The sequence below is a fragment of the Syngnathus typhle genome, linkage group LG1 (assembly GCF_033458585.1).
Source record: "Syngnathus typhle isolate RoL2023-S1 ecotype Sweden linkage group LG1, RoL_Styp_1.0, whole genome shotgun sequence".
Taxonomy (NCBI): Eukaryota; Metazoa; Chordata; class Actinopteri; order Syngnathiformes; family Syngnathidae; genus Syngnathus; species Syngnathus typhle.
Genome location: NC_083738.1, coordinates 7,796,616 through 7,813,335, shown reverse-complemented (window position 1 = coordinate 7,813,335; position 16,720 = coordinate 7,796,616). Strand labels below are relative to the sequence as shown.

The 16,720-nt window shown below is 40.3% G+C and overlaps 2 protein-coding genes across 4 annotated transcripts; both read right to left on the bottom strand.

The window, feature by feature from the left end:
* Positions 1–70: 70 nt before the first annotated feature.
* LOC133161231 (SH2 domain-containing protein 1A-like) lies at positions 71–3,395 on the bottom strand. 2 transcript variants are annotated; one of them, XM_061289586.1, is made up of 3 exons: positions 2,876–3,395; positions 2,682–2,745; positions 71–881 (listed from the first exon to the last, which is right to left on the bottom strand). In XM_061289586.1, the coding sequence occupies exons 1-3, from the start codon at positions 2,895–2,897 to the stop codon at positions 659–661; spliced, it is 309 nt and encodes a 102-aa protein (XP_061145570.1). In that variant the 5' UTR covers positions 2,898–3,395; the 3' UTR covers positions 71–658. The 2 variants fall into 2 exon arrangements, with proteins under 2 accessions (XP_061145570.1, XP_061145564.1); XM_061289580.1 differs by having other exon boundaries at positions 71–811; positions 2,876–3,372.
* A 1,906-nt stretch (positions 3,396–5,301) lies between these two features.
* agtr2 (angiotensin II receptor, type 2) lies at positions 5,302–9,371 on the bottom strand. Of its 2 annotated transcripts, XM_061286370.1 has the most exons (3): positions 9,216–9,371; positions 7,567–8,732; positions 5,302–5,472 (listed from the first exon to the last, which is right to left on the bottom strand). In XM_061286370.1, exons 2-3 carry the CDS (start codon positions 8,686–8,688, stop codon positions 5,452–5,454), a joined length of 1,143 nt encoding a protein of 380 aa, XP_061142354.1. In that variant the 5' UTR covers positions 8,689–8,732; positions 9,216–9,371; the 3' UTR covers positions 5,302–5,451. The 2 variants fall into 2 exon arrangements, with proteins under 2 accessions (XP_061142354.1, XP_061142346.1); XM_061286362.1 differs by lacking the exon at positions 5,302–5,472 and having other exon boundaries at positions 6,015–8,732.
* Between the last annotated feature and the right edge of the window lie 7,349 nt (positions 9,372–16,720).

The window sequence follows — 16,720 nt, the reverse complement described above, 5'->3', positions numbered from 1 at the left end:
TTATGTGTCATGTGGATGTCTATGTGAGCGCACATGTGTGGGTGTCGTAAATGAGAACTCATTTATGCAGTATATTTCACCTAAATGCTTTATTTTTCATGTCTTTCAGATAAAACAGTTATTTTTGTTTTCAGTACTGTTTGAGGAGATGAATATTTTTCATCTCACTTCCCATTAAGTCAGGAGACATTTTGTGAGGCACAAAAGAAGAGAATAAACAGCAAGTACGCAGGTTGGCCCACTGATATTCATCCAATTTTATTAGCTGAATCACTATCTTGTAGCTTGATAATGGCTTCCGCTCAGTGTGTGACTGCAAAAAAGATTTAAATTAATCACGTTTACATACATACATACACAGTTTTGAAAGTTTTAAAATGGGAACAATGTGACCTTAAAAAACATTCATTTATTGTATTGTCATTTAATGTGATTTTTGGGGAGTGCATAGATATCTTCTGTTTGGACAAAACCTGAGAAAGTGTCAAAAGACAATAAGAAGTTGTGGCTGAGATGAATATTTAAAATGTGTTTTCCATTCCGAGTTTGTCCCTAACCAAGAGTTCCCGTCACATTTCTTCCCTCATTTTTCTGTCCCTGAGCAGCACACGACTATTGGTGGAGCGTACTCGAGTTGCCATGCGATCGTGACAGGCTATTACTGGGCATCTGCACCACTGGTTGTTTTCAGCCGTCTCTGGACAGTGACAGGGTAAAGCAGAGGGACGGGAATTCCTTGTCCGGGCTGCTGAAAAGCTGCTATCAAGTTCTTGATTTCACGGAAATGCCGTTTCGGCACACCAGGAACAGTCTGGGGGATGATAATAAAGGAGAAAGTAAAACGGGGAGCAAGGGAGAAGTCTTCATCTTTCTTGACCATGCTGAAGAATTAAGATGAGAAATTAAATGAACCAGGTGCACTTAACACAATACATCAAAGACTGACCAAGGTAAAAATGCACTGTTGCAATAAAAGTGTGTGTGCGTGTGCGTGCGTGTGTGTGCGTGTGTGTGTGTGTGCGTGTGCGTGTGTGTGTGTAAAAATGAAAAAACGTGTTTAATGTATGTCACAATCAATTTAGGAGAACTATCATTAAAGATAATAGAATCGAGAATAGCAGATGGGAAAATAAAACACAGGGGTATTGGAGGCTAAATTAGGAAGATGCAGACTGAGAGATCTTCACTCCCCTTAGGCTTTTTTCACATTTTGTTTAGCAACAACAACAAAGAAAAACATTTATTCATGTTGATCACAAATCCATTTTTGAACCTTGTGCCATCATCTCTGGAGCTTCCGTTGTGGCCAATTAAAAATGAAATAGCACAAACATACAGTATGCCGCTTCAAAATAACCAAAAATATTTGGAAGTCATTCCCTCCACCTGGCAAAACCGAAGCCCACTTGCGAGAGCTAAATTCAACATATGAAAATAATTTGGCTTTGTCAAGTAAGAGACTTTTATTCAGCTCTTATTGCATTCAATTCAGTACTATCAGTCATGGTGACAAAAAAATAACCTTGATGCATTTTACATTCATTCAACCAAGCACAGATTGCTTTCTTCTAATCTCCATGCAATTCTTTGCTCTCTCTGGCTGCAAGTATTGCCATGAAAAATATTTCAATAAAGTGATATTGGTTATGAATAATGTAAATGATTATTGAGTCTGTAGCGCAGTCCATGTTTGTCCTCGTCAATGATGTATGATTGATAGTGTCAGTGTGCTACGTGATGGCAAGGGATTTTTATTTGACCATGCAGCAAAGACAGAATAAGTTGTCACTATATGTTCCCAGAATGACGACTCTGGTACCATATGTTGCTGTATTTGCAGCCTCAATCATAGAACTCATCTCACCTTCCACATTCCTCATCCGAAGAGCTACTATCAGTGTCGTGCAAAACACTGTGAATGCTGGGGGCGAGAAAATGATGGAGACGCTCCCTAAAAAAATGTTGGAAGGCTGCTCGTGCGGCTAGATTGTGAAAGTTAATGTCGATACCTTGACGCCATCTGTTAGGCTGGATGCCCCTTCTGTATCGTGGATGGCCCACAGTATACTTTTGGCAACGGGGAAAGTATTCCCATAGGAAGTTATAGAAAATGAATTATTTTTGCCCCAGGGTCATATTGGCACACTCCCAAACCTGATTACCACACCACCGCTCCTAACAACATGTAAACACAATTCGTACGCTGTTTACCCTTTTATGACATTCTCTGAATGCATGGCACCTCAGAGTAAAGTGGTGGGGTCTCATCTCATCGAATAAAAATGATTATACACTTAAGTATAAAGTGGGCACGTTTTTCAGAAAGATTTTGTTCGGAAGCTGAATTTAACACTTCAGGCTCTTTTGAGATTTTACCTTCCACTGTAGTGGTTTACGATGGCTATTGTAGTTTATCTGCAAGGTGGTTTAATGGGGCTGAGATCATGGAGGTCATATTCATCCACAAACAACCATGCACAGTATTTATGGGCCTTGGTTTAAGAATTGCACTACTACCTTTCATCCTGGAACAAATAGAAAGTCTCTACCCAAGTGTTTCCACAAAAACAGATGCCTACAGTCATCCAAAGTGTCTTGCTATACTTGATAATTAAGATTCGTACGATACAAAAACTTGACATTCCGACCTCTAACTGATGTCAAACATTTGGTTGTCTTACCTCTGCAGCCCATGAGCCTCCATCATGCTTGTGAAGTCTGTATGTAAAGACAATTCCTCTGTATCTACACACAGACACACACACACACATACGTATATACTGTAGTACAGTATATATACTACATTATGATCAATTATGTGGAAATGATTAATGGATGCCCACTGAAAAGATGTAAAAGTTGCTCTTCTACTCACAGCACACAGAGGCAGTAGACATCGGGTATCGAGTCACTGTTTCGGATCAAATAGCAGCCATCCCGTCCATCCAGAGCCAGTCGCCTCTCACCTTCCATGATACCAATGGGTCCGTGGTAGACAGACAAATTTTCCATCTTACCTATCTCAAGGCCAGTTTACATACCACAACTGCTTTGTCGTTGTTTTTATTTCAAATACACTTCCCCTTTTTCTCCTTCTCACTCACTTCAGCTTTTTAACTACAAGACTGTATAAGCCCTACGCTGGAATGCAGTTATGGCGACATCTTGCAAGCTGGAGCTTTGACTTGAGGAGCTTTCTGAGCTTCTCCTCCTCCAACTCAACATTGGCGGCAGGAAGAATCCATTGAGTCACGTGGCTCGTTGCGCAGCAATCTTCCTCCATGCAGCTGTATGTCTTGGGGCGGATACAAGTACTTGAGTTAGGTGGCCTAAGCGGCACGTTATTTCAGCGAGAGGTGGCTGCGCATGCATGTGTGTGTCATTCTTCCTCTCACCATCCACAGTCAGGGATTTTTAAAATAAAATGAACTCACCCAGAACAATGCCCATCCTACTCATAATCAAGCAAGAAAAAGTTGAAGGGAAAGGCAACATTTTGCTGACCTTAATTTATGCGATAGTGCCATTTTCTTTGCAGTGGCTTTCCTTTAGTCTACTGAATTATCGCTTATCCTCCATCACTAACTCACTAACTAACAGCCAATCAATTGCCACAAACGGCCGACACCATTTTGTATACTACAGTCAATAGCTCATTCATTCAAATCAAATTAAAAAAAGCACAAAGGCACCTTCTTCACAGTTCTAAACATTGGATTTGTTCGTAGTAGTACAGATCGTCGTAGATTGTCAACATCCACAGCGCAATTAGCATCAAGACATGAAGACATTGTACAGTTTGGACATGTTTGAGTGATAAGACTTTGTTGTTTTCACAAATTTGTAGGGTTAGGTAACAAGAAATGTCCCATCCAAGAGTCGCCTACACTTCATTTTCTCAGTTCTCGTTCACCAGTGCCTTCTATTGATCGAGTGTCAAGGACGCATACACTTCATCCACCGAACAGCGAGGAAGCGGCTAATGAAGCCGCGTGTGTCTCAACATTCTGCAGTGCTACTCCAAACTCCGCTTGCAATCTGTCCTGTCACTTGCAGAATTGCTGTTGTGCCCAGTGTAGCTGTAAACAGGAGCTGGTGATTAAAATATTGAATGTCGTAAGCACATTTTGTTAAGCGCGTGCCATAGCATCTGGTGTGTCATTCTGAGATGTACATTATCATTAGAGGCTAGGAGGCCGCATATGCCGAGACAGTGAAGGGTCCTTCACGAGACCACACACTCCTACAGAAAATACATTTCTGACTTTGAGAATCTTTCAGTCTGAATGACTTTGAAGGTTCCTACAGTCACAACTGTAGCCTCCGAGTCATCGGTCTGTATCATGGGTCTCTTTGCCTCAGCTTGTAAAGATCATGAGCATGGGGCTTCTGGGCTGACTGTGTGGGTAAGCAGCGAGCACGGGTCCTGTCTGGCTGCCTAACACATCTGCAGCATGTTAGCGCCACTCAATGGTCAATCTGTAAATTACTACATTGAGAAGCATTAATCACAGTCACTCTTATTGGGGTAGTAGTGATTATTATTACTGCAGGAAAAGGACAACAGACTTACGTATTAGTCTCAAATATCAGAGGTTGAAATGGGTACTTGACTCTTAACGGGTGTTATATACTTTTGATTGAGCTGGCTAATGATGAAATCTGTTATTATTGATATTACTATAATTATTACTGTTTGTTGTTATTATTATTATTATTACTTCTACTATTATTATTATTATTTATTATTATTATTATTATTACTATTACTACTAATACTACTATTACTACTATTATTATTATTATTATTATTATTATTATTATTATTATTATTATGTTGCTTTATGGTTTGTGATGATGATTATTAGCAATAACAAGGGAATAATTTAAGCATAGAATAAAAAATTATGCACTTACTACAAAGTGGAACATACTGTGAGTGTTGACTTAATGTAATGCATTCTGGTAAATGATGACTTGATGTAATGCATTGTTGGATTTGATGAAAATAAGTTATCAACTTAATTGTTACAAAGATACCAAGGAAAAGGACTATACTGTCCAATAGCACAATCTAGCTCTTCCTATTTTGTTGCATCATTGTCATTGTTCCCAAGAGCTCCTTCAAATCTTAGATATGATTGACTTTATTACTTTCTATTAATTTTGTGTCATCATCTGTGAATATTGGTGAAAAAAAGCATTATTTTGACAAAGGAAGGAAAAGAAAGTACAATTTATTTGTTTTTGAATTTAGGGATTAAAGATGATGAATCCTCAAGTAAAGAACAGACAGTGATGAAAAATGTGAACTTCTTTAATACACACCAAGGTCTAACACTTGATCAATCATATAATAGATTTCGTCAGATTTCGGGGTGTTGGGTGGCTTTCAGCAGGGAAAACAAATCCCCTCTATGAATTCCCAGCTCACATAGAGGCAGGCCAGGGTCAGTCAGATTTGTGGATGATCTATAGCAGACACAAGTAGCAGACAAAGATAGTCCATTGATTAGTACAACACAAGTGTTTGGACTGGAATGCATTATCAGAGCATCTGTATGAGACTATGTTAGACAGCCTTGATATGTGCAATGCATTGCGAGGTCATTCGAGGAGGACGAGGGACTAAACATATTGCTGTCCGGTTTTTCTTTTGAAATTCAGGCAAAGGAATTGCTTTACTCAACATATTTTAAATAATACTGTACAATAGTGAGATTGGATTAACTGTTTGACGGTAGGGCTAGGAAATAATGTAATATCTGTATTTATTTCGATACAGAATGCAACTCTTGACAAATGTATTTGACCACCAGTCATGAAGAGAATATATGGCCACATAAAGTGCTTTAAATTGACTTCAGTTGAGTTCAGTGAGTGCTCAACATTTCATTATTTTGAAGAGGAACTGAATTCACCATTTTAATAACGAAATTTGAACTTACTACTATGCTCTTCTGTAGGAAATCAACATCTTAAAAAGTGTTAGTGTATCATACATTTATTAACAGTTATGTTGTAGCATTTTAATTATGATTAGGATCTACAAACAAGCGTAATAGCCATTATACAACCATAAACCATGATTGTGGTAAATACCAACACTGATAATTTACGACAACTGAGGCATAAACCTTTCTCTGGCTCCCGGTCTAATAAATGTTTTAAGTGCCTTACGTTCTAAAAAGTGAAACAATACATTTTAATCACACTTAGTGAACTTACTCCAAAGAAAATTATACCCGAGTCAGATTTTGACATCAAGTGGGTATTTGTTGGCTGGATATATCCTGACTGGAACATACATAAGTATCTATTTTCAAATGTATTTGCCGCTTTATATTACAACCCCCCCCCATCCCTTAAATTCATATCAGTGATATTATTACCGATGTATAATTTGGAGGGTATACAAATTGTGGTAACTTCAAACATGACCTAGAAGTTCCCATTCGACTGTACACTGTACAACCTAAAGTTGAGCAAACCAAATCAAAACATTTTAAACCTCACCTTTTGTTATCTTGTGAGATGGCATTAGTTGAAAGGAAAGGAAAGATCGTATATAGTCATAATATTAGACAGCCTTCAGTGTGGTGAAGTGCAGGTTTACAACCTAATAAACATGTCGTTAAATTAATACCTCTGACAGTGTCAATAAAAACTGAGCTGTTATATCTTTGCTGAAGCAGAATATGCAGTTGTCTTGGCACTCGGGCTGTGCATGTGGCCATAGTGTATCACAATGTACTTTACATTAAAACATAATCCCTGTTTATCCTTTTACTTTTTTATTCACTGTATGTGTGTTACTCATGCTAAATCCCGTTCATTTGTGTGAGTGGTCATAATGGACTAAGGAAATCAGAGAACCAGGAAAACACACGTAATCGCAGGATTAAGATGTAAATAAAATCAATTAAATTGCCGTTGGTCTTTACTGTAGGCTACTGCAATGTTTGTTTGAACAGCATGCATAGCTGATACAAACTTGACCCCGAAAAAACAAGCTAACACAGGTTAATATGACATTCCAAAGGTGGTGCTTTACTTTACCATCTGAATCCTTTCAGTGCATTCATGGAGGATACCTAAAGGAACAACAACCGAACATAGATCGGTTCTTCTTATTATTAAGGATGTGCAGAGAAGTCATATTGGGGAAAAAACATGCTGCATCAACTTATCATGTTCTACAATGGACTCTACGGAAGTCTGGTGACCTTCTATTCACACACTGCATGAAGGATGGAGAAAAATGTAGACTAAGTTTGTGTTCAGTAACAACTTTGCAATTGTATTTCAAAAACAGCAAAAGATACGATCTCCATTGCTTTGAAAAATCAGTTGGCAATTGCAAAACCAGTCTCAATCTTCAGGTGACAGTATTTTCCCCCCCTTACTATTCCTGCATCAACCCCGTGTGGTTAGTTCGTCAGTCACCTAAGCATGTGCAGAGGCTTCAACAATTGCCAGATCTTTCAAGTCACTGAGTTTTCGGGAGAAAGAACTGAGCCTAGTGCTGAAAGAGCCCCTCTTTTGACTGTGATCCTCCTCACGTGCCTTCAAACGTACGCACAGACCCTTACTGAGGGCGCCCAGTCGGCCCCGGAAATGGTTCCCGATGAAGCAGTACAGCACAGGGTTGATGGCAGAGTTGGAGAAGCCCAAGCAGAGGCTGAGCGGTGTGAGATTCTGGACAGCCCATTGTGCCCAGCAACTGTCCAACCAGTTGTAACTCTTCAGTATGTCAATAAAGGTCACACAATGGAAGGGGAACCAGCAGAGGAAGAAGGCCAAGACAACAGCAGCCACAGTCCATAAGACCCTTTCCAGCCCCCTTCCCTCCATGGGTTTGCTTCCACTGGAGCTGGGGTTCACACATGTGGTCGAGGGTCGCTCTGGTTTACCGCAGCTGTCCTGTGATCTTGAGGATTTAAATGCGCTGCCAGAGTGTGGTGGTCTCCGCAGGCTTATGAGTCCAGGGCTAGCCAAGAAGTGTCTGCCAATGGCGCAGTAGCAACAAGAGATGATGATCATTGGCAGCAAAAAGCCCAGAAGTATTTTCATCCAGGCTAGGCCGCGATACCAGGTGAGATCCGGATAGATAATCACACAAGCTTCCACGTCGTACTCCTCGATGTAGTGCGTGTCCCTCAAAGCTATGGTTGGCGCTGTGCAAGCCAGTGCCAGAACCCACACCAGGATGCACATGAGCTTAGCACGTTTCAGGTCTCGAACACTCTGAGAGCGCAGTGGGTGCACCAGAGCAAGGTACCTGTCCACGCTCATGCAGGTGATGAAGAATATGGAGGCATACAGGTTGAGATTATGAAGACCTCCGGAGATCTTGCAGGCTACTTTTCCGAAGAGCCAGCTGTACCCTTGCGAGTAGTAAACAGCCCAGAGTGGGAGGGACAGCAGGAACAAAAGGTCCGACACGCAAAGGTTCAGCATGAAGGTGTTGGCCACAGTTCTCCTCGAGGCGCTTGTGTGGGCCAACACGGACACGGCCAGTGTGTTGGCAACGATGCCCAGTACGCAGATAATGCTGTAGATGGAGGGGATGATGGTGGTCATGGGTACCGGTGGCCAGTCGGTGCAAACAGACGCATTCTCACTGTTTTTGCTCGTACAAGGAGAGATGGTGGAGTTAAAACTCAAGCTGTCATTTGGGACTGCCATAATGGAACAATTCCACTTTCCTTCTTTTCGTGCTCCAAGGTCCACTGGAAAGAAGCGAAAAGGAAATTCAGATGCCTTTTATGGATCACAATTTGTTTTTCTAAGTGATTAACTTAGCATTTGGCCCAAATATCTTACTGGATCTGCAATACGAGTGGAAACAACTCTTGCGGTCAGCTTCTAATAAAACCAAAACAAAAGGCCTGTTGGCCGACTACAGGATTTCACAGAAACATGGTTTTTACTTTAATACCTAAAAGCAGGTTTTGAAATATTCATACCATATATGGGAAATGTCTCAAGTTTAATTTGTCATGGAATGGAGAATCTAGTCAGTGAAAGCAGCTGGTTTGGTTGCATTGGAAGAACCCATTAATAATAGAAAAAAATGTCCAATTCAAAGAAGGCTGTCAAGGATATAAACACGAGGAAAAACATCACCAAACCTTTTCAACTTCATTAATAAAGATATTGTGACTTATAAAACAAACAACAATTTCATTATTTTAAACTAGAATATATTTTACCTCAAGTGGTTTGTCCAGTCTGATGAGTTGAGTTGTTTTAATGCCTCATTTGTCTAAAGTCCATCTTTCTGCGTTAGCTCCCTCTCTATGAATAATCCTGAACCATGTAGCAGTGAACATGGTGTCTGGAACCTCTGAGAAACCAGATGAGGCTGCGGGGGGGTCTTATAGCCCCCATGATGATTGCGCAACAGGGGAAGGTACACACGCATCACGTTCTCAACATCAGAGGGGCGGGCTTGTACCTGGACTCAAGCCAATCTGCACAAATGTAGTTGGTATTTTCATTCTACCCCTCCTTTTTGGTTTCTAGGAAAAGGTCCAACAACGAGATAATCAAGTCAAGGTGGGAGTTTCGCACGCATGCTGTTGCATAGCCTTTTTATTGGGCTGCTTATTATTAGAGCTAATATACTGCTCTTCAAAGAATGACACAATTTTTTGCATATTGTATTTAATCCCTATATGCTGTGTTTCTTATTGCGGTGGTAATTTGTAGTGACAGCAAAATGTTATGAAACTTCAAATTGTATTGGTACAGATAGCTGGCTTTCATGTTGCTATTATTATGATTATTATTTTATTATTATGTTGCACCAGTCTTGGTCAAAGGCCTGATAGATAGGATAATTTCATCATCATCACACATTAAAAAACACAAAATAAGTCATCATGAGTTGAGAAACCTTTTGGTGTTATACATATGTAACATGGTGCCATGAAGGACCCAAGAAGAAACAGAATTTCTAAATTGAGTCCTGAGCTATTATATAAGAAAATTCTTTTGTTCAGACAATAAACATTTTTTGAGGTCCTGAGCTGATGAACCCCTGGTGGACTTTAAGGTAACCAAATGACCTTAACCCCAACCAGGGCCTGTGATATAGAGCAGGCGTGGGCAAACTACGGCCCGCGGGCCACATCTGACCCACGAGACTGTTTAATCCAGCCCGCCAACCCTGAATAAATTGTATTATTAAACTTTTTTTTTGGTCATTTTGCCGGCAATGACTGCGTTTCCCCAGTAGATGGGGAACCGCTCGCCTGAACATTTACTACCGGAAGCCGTGTCAGAAAACTCAGTGCACACTCACAAGTGCGTGTACGTACTCAGTAGTACGGACATGGCGCACTCGCGCTCAATTTGTATCAGTCCCGAATTTAGAGCGTGGGCTGTGACGACAGCATTCTTGTAATTCGCGCGCTGAGCTTTCCGATACGGTTTTACGCTAAAGCCACCCACAAACCTTCCCCTGGAATCCTTCTTTTAAAATGAGTCACCCAAGGAGAAGCAAGGTGGACACAGTGCCGCCGAGTGTTTAAGATTAGTCGCAAACAGGTGTCCTTCAGCATCCTGCATTGTTTGAAAATGAGAATGGTCGCTAGTTTCAATCCCTCCTATGTGTACAAATCAGAGGCGTAGCCAGGAATTCTTCCAGTAGGGGCGCGCGCCCACAGGAAAAAAAATCGAACATCACCCACGCCGTTCGCTGATCGCTAAAACAACATCCAGGTCCGGGAGGCAAACAATGAATAGATAACATCGCGCACATAGAATAGCGCAAGCACATTCGCGCAAGACGGCATGAGAATGAAGAATCGAAAAAGCTCGATTTTTTTCAACCGGGGCGCAGGGAGTCCTAACCGGGGCGCCGCCCCGGCTCGCCCCGGCTTGGCTACGCCTCTGGTACAAATCATATTTAAAATGCATTTTTTTACAACAAACTTGAGAGACTCCCCTTCATTTTCAGTGGGAACAGTAGTCTGGAGTAGAATTTGTTGTGGCAATTCTTAAGAGAGATCCGAGGTGTTGGTCCGTTTACCTCGATCTGTGACGGGTTGATGTTGATGTGGCTTACTTTAAGGAAGTGTTTCCCGTTTACTCACCTCTGTTACCAGGTGTTTGTGAGTTAAAACTCTGCTCTGATTTTCAGATACACCTCACCGTGTTGCCGTTTTAATTACTTTATTTGGATGTATGCTTTTACCGATTCTTCAAGATGATATATTTGGTCAGAATGTTTGCCGTTTGATGTGATCTCATCAAATAAACATCTTTCATTAATCTGACCTGCAGGCACTGAAGTGATGGAGACTTTTATTCATAATAACAGTGTCGTATTTTATGAGAATCACTGACAGCAGTTTTTTAGTGAATTTTTTTTTTTTTTTAATGCTGTTAATAAATGCATTTGTTTTCAAAAAACTAGTTTGGAATATCCATGCTTTACTACCTACTAAAGGCCAAAACCTTTTATGCAATGACCTTTACAGGCCGCTTATATTACTTCACACAAACACTACGTCCATCTGCTCCTGGTTCGGCCCACCGGTCCAAATTTAGAACCCAGTTCGGCCCGCGAGTCAAAAAGTTTGCCCACCCCTGATATAGAGGCTACTTGTGAATTATCCTCGCACTGTCTTACTCTGCCAGCGGTCAGATAAGCCATGGGAAATATGTACTTTGTCTCAGCGGAAGTCAAGCCAGTCGCTGGGGCATTTGGGGGAGGGTGGGCGTTAGATAAACGAGGAGGACGAGCATATACTGCGTGGCGCGAAAGTAAGGACGGGCAGGAGAAAGGGAGAAAAAAGAGGGACGAAAACAGTGACTGTCGAGATGTTCTCCAATGTTTTTTCATTAAAGCCTCGAGTGCAAGTTAATGACGCAAAGCTCTATGACCGATTACATCACAGCTCCTATATGATCAATGGTGTAAGCATTTCTGTGTGTGTCTGCTTCAATGCAGTACCTGGTCAAGCTGAAACACTTAATCTAACCCTGCTATTCACGCCTCTGTTTATGCGACGGCTCAGATGTGTGTGCGCTTTGCGCCATTGACTATCTATCAGAACGTGACGTGTCCTAATGGCTGTGAGAAAGCTGACACTGGAGAGGATGGATGAATCGAGCACAAATTTGCCTTTCCAAATGATCAGAAATTATATATGGTCATAAATGGTCATATTGTCATATTAGACTTTAAAAATAAAAATAAAATACCTTTATGCAGTATTTCTTCTTAATAATCCTTGACCGAGATTTGCATGATTCCATGCATACTGAATGGTCATGAAAACTTTACACGTGCTAAATATATATATATATATATATATATATATACATATATATATATATATATATATATGTATGTATATATGTATTATACATGGGTACAGGCTTTTTTCCAGCATCAACATGCCATTTTTAGGGTGCGTATTATACATGGGGGCGCATTATACACGGAAAAAAACGGTAATAACATTTATGAATTAAGGGTTAAATGTAAAGTAAAGTTTTTTTTAAATCAGTGTCAGAAACACATAGTCATCGCTGTTAAAATAAAATTGTTGTTGACCAGTGTTATTATAGCACCACAGTTTTATATGTTTACGGAACATTTTTATGCCAGTCACAAATACCACCAACAAGTCTCTTTTTTGGACTTTTGTACAGAATTTGTGTTTATTTGTCCTTCTATTTGTAAGGTGGCAGGGCACTTCCTGGTTCAGGAAAGAGGATCAACAGATGGTGAAATATGCAATTATCATTCTTAGTGGTTGGACGACTTTAATTTATAGCATAGTTAGATGTATATTTTTTTTGTATTGGTCAAATTTTGCTGTATCTCTCATGTTTTTCTTTAAAATGCCAAAATAAGAAATATGGAAAAATGTCATTAAACAATCAAACAAAAAGGCTGGGGGTGGCCTTTGACTTATGCACATTATTATGCACATCATTGTGCACCAACCAGCCCCAAAATTATGACTATTTGGACATCATAATAATGACCTTGCTGACAAGTGAATAATTTTGTCTTTATAAAGGCATGTTACTTGAAACAGTGTCGTATCGGCAATCATTGTTTTTTGCGGATGGTTATCATGATGCTGCTGGTTGGTAATTCTTACACTAAAAGTGTGTTTCATCTCATGTCCACGTTCCTTCTTTTCTCTTTCACTTGTTTTTCACTTAAAGTGCTACTTTGACCTTTTGTCAACATTTGCGGACTTTCTCCTATCTGCAGACAATCGATCTGTGCAAATCAGTGCACTGGCAGACGCTTAACTTTTATGGAATTTAAAGCATCCAAGAATGTGTTTACCCCAGCAAGCACATATTGTAATTGGGCCTTTGTTTTGCTTGGGCTCCAACGGTGAGGCTCAGTGATGAACAGTGTGGTGTGACTCTGTTGCTGTTTGCTGATCAGACATTCCGGTTGCAGATGCCGCCACTGTAACGAGCTGCAGATAAGAGGGCAACAGAGCAGAGAGCACCGAACTCAAACTTAAACCCTCAATGAACATTGATCAAACAGGCAATTATTTTTTCCCTCATACTATTATCATTTTTCAGCTTATCAGAGTTCTGTTTCCACTCTTTGCACTCGTTAAAATTTATTGAGGACTGTTGCTGCAATTCAACTGTAATGTTATTTGCAAAACTAATTTGCTTTTTGTTTGTTTGTATGAGTCTGATATAATCTATCAAGGATCAACAAAGAAATCATGCGCACGACTAAAGAGATATACGTGCATTATTTTTCCAAACACCCTTATTTTGCTAAAACTCGTATGTTTACACTATGTTTTGCTGATAAGTGTACTCCGTGTTTACTTTATGTTTGAGGTCCTTCCTTTCTGGTCAGACCCTGAGAAGACAGTGACCACAAACTGGACCCTTCAGGCTATCTCCCTGTGGAAAATGTGGCTCTCGGGGTGAGAGGTGGGAGGTCAGGATTGTAAAAACCACTTCCTCTGAGCATAAGACAAATCCAAGAGCACAGCGGACAACATGAAAATGTCCAGTCGAACATGAAGTTCTCAGAATATTATTATAGCTCCTGTTTGTGTGGTGAAGGAAAGCAGGGGGTGAGGGGATGGCGGGGTGCGTGTACAAGCAGAGGGGACCCTAGAGAGAGGCGAGAGATGGTTTCACTTAACTCATTCAGTGCCAGTCCAGTTACAATAGATGTTGGACATCTATAGGCATCAATAGCAGTGAAAGTGTAAACATGCCGACTTCCTTCAAACAACTAACCCCCATCTGTATATACATTTTTAATGTAATTATAAAATTAAATAATGCAAATGGAATGACCACAAACAATGGGATCCTTATCTTAATATTTTGTTGCGCAACCTGGTAAAGATATCGCTGCGAGTGCTATCGATAACTCTTAATATGACTTTTTGGCCCACTCCTCATAAGTGAACTTCTATGGCCAGTTCATGTTTGAAGGAACCATCACATTCCACATTTAGATCAGAGCTCATGGAAGGGCAAGTCAGCATACTGGAATGTTTTTTTCTTAACCATTCTTGGGTGTCTGTAGCTGTGTGTTCGAGGTCTTTATCCTGAGATGCTCAGTCCCAGAACATAACTGAACTACCTCACCATGAATACAACATTTTTCTTTGTAGGCTTAATTTTTGGCTCCGTAAATCGCGGTAATGGTGAACTCAGTCCAGCATAATTTAGACCTTCATTTTCAAAACATTACTATCATCATCCAAGACAAAACAAAGTAATGTCGATTGGATAGTGTGCTTTAAATTTCAAAGTGAACTCGACAACGCACACTCAACATCAGCTAGGAGTATGAATTGATATGTTACAATACTGCAAAAGACAAAGATTTGATATATCTATAAATGGTTTGTATTGAACTACGAATATGTTGCATGTGGTTTGACTGCGGCCATCGATGTAGTTGGCGCATATTGAATAAACATCCAGACTTGATTAAAAAAAAAAGAAACAAAACAGTCTCCTAATCGTCTCCTCAGTTCAAGCCAACAACTCAAAGTGAAACTAAGGTAAATGAAAAATGTTATCACATTGTCTTTAAAAAGGGAAAGAAAAACTACTGTTACATTCCCAAAAAGACAAGATGCATTTCGTCAACCGATGGCTGCTCGGTTTTCCAGATGCTTGTTTATCCAAAGGGTGAGAACATAAGATCGCAAGATGTCTCATCTGACATCTTTTGTACTTGATTTTTCACATGTGAGAAAGCACAGAGTGACTAAGGGTCACTACGCTGGTTAACCTCAAACTGATTTTAGGAGCTTCAATTCCCCTGAAGAGCCGTAAAGATGCTATTGAAATGTTAACTGATGGCATATGTGGCAGCAACAATGTTTCCCAGAGCATAGATGGGCGATGGGGTTTGTTTCTTGCACAATTTCCATGTTCCCTGGATTTAATCCATTTGTGATACACACATGTAGAAATAATGAAAAAGCACAACAACTGTGTGACTCAGGATCCAACTCTGCATCCAGTTAAGTGATGAGCTGTGTTTGGGTCAGTTTCTTGACAACACAAGAGAAGGCAGTTTGTAGCCTCGGTTATAAATAGCAAACACACTCAGAACATTTTTCGACACACTACTCTATGAGCCAATGATTAAATACAATACCAGGAATAGTCCTGTAAAAATGATTTATTTTGTTATGTAAGCACTCCACCCACCATGCTACCGAATAATAAAACTTTGCTTATGTGAAAGTAAGAAACCTAGCGACTTCAAGATTTGACAAAAGATGAGTGTGGGGACAAGCGGTATAGAAAATGGATGGATGGATGGATGGATGGATGGATGGATGGATGGATGGATGGATGGATGGATGGATGGATGGATGGATGGATGGATGGATGGATGGATGGATGGATGGATGGATGGATGGATGGATGGATGGATGGATGGATGGATGGATGGATGGATGGATGGATGGAACAGGGTCACCAGGGCATTTTTATCTGCTGGGTGCAGAAACAGTTTTTCTTCCGATTTTGCTTGGCAAGGGAAGTCCATTAGTCATTCGAAACCACTGTCCAGTTTACCTACTTGTCCCATTCGTTTTGTCCGCAGTGTATTATTGTATTTGTTTTGTCAGTGCGAGTCAACTCCTAAATGCAGCTCTATTGCACAAGGTACTTTCATTTTAACAGTAGCAGATTTATTGTGCCGCATTCATAATGCCTGACACAGACTATAGTGTACAAGGCAAAATGCCTTGATGATAAATTATAAACTTACAGTCACACAGTCAGAAACATAGCAGAGAGCCAGATGTCAAAAAAATTAACAGATTTCCAATCTTTGTGACGGTTAACGCTTCCTTCGTTGCTGATAAGTGACATTTAAGATTGATGTAACTGACAGCCGGGACAGGAGCGGCACGGAATCAGGCTAGTACCAACGCTCATCGTTCCAGTCACTGAGATGAAGATGCTGATTGATGGGGCTAATATTAGCTCTGTGTTTAAGCGTCCAACGGGAGATTATTTGCAGAGGAATTCTTTGAGCATGAGGAAAGAATTATTTTTGGCACTAATCCACGAGGACAGAAACAAAGATCCAATAAACTGCATACAGTAAAATCTTAGGGGGTGGGGTGCCACTAATTATGTTGTATGTTTCAACTGTTACAACACTGATAAAAATAAAGAAGTGCATTGTGGATGCTATCCATTGTAGCTTTTACATAATACAAAT

What these genes read in the sequence shown, in the direction of transcription:
- LOC133161231 (XM_061289580.1), bottom strand. Translation starts at nt 3,012, where the DNA reads ATGGAAAATTTGTCTGTCTACCACGGACCCATTGGTATCATGGAAGGT. An exon ending in GTCTACTGCCTCTGTGTGCT is followed by an intron (nt 2,746 to 2,875) that starts GTGAGTAGAAGA and finishes GTCTGTGTGTAG; the next exon opens with ATACAGAGGAATTGTCTTTA. An exon ending in GAGGCTCATGGGCTGCAGAG is followed by an intron (nt 812 to 2,681) that starts GTAAGACAACCA and finishes ATCATCCCCCAG; the next exon opens with ACTGTTCCTGGTGTGCCGAA.
- agtr2 (XM_061286362.1), bottom strand. Translation starts at nt 8,688, where the DNA reads ATGGCAGTCCCAAATGACAGCTTGAGTTTTAACTCCACCATCTCTCCT.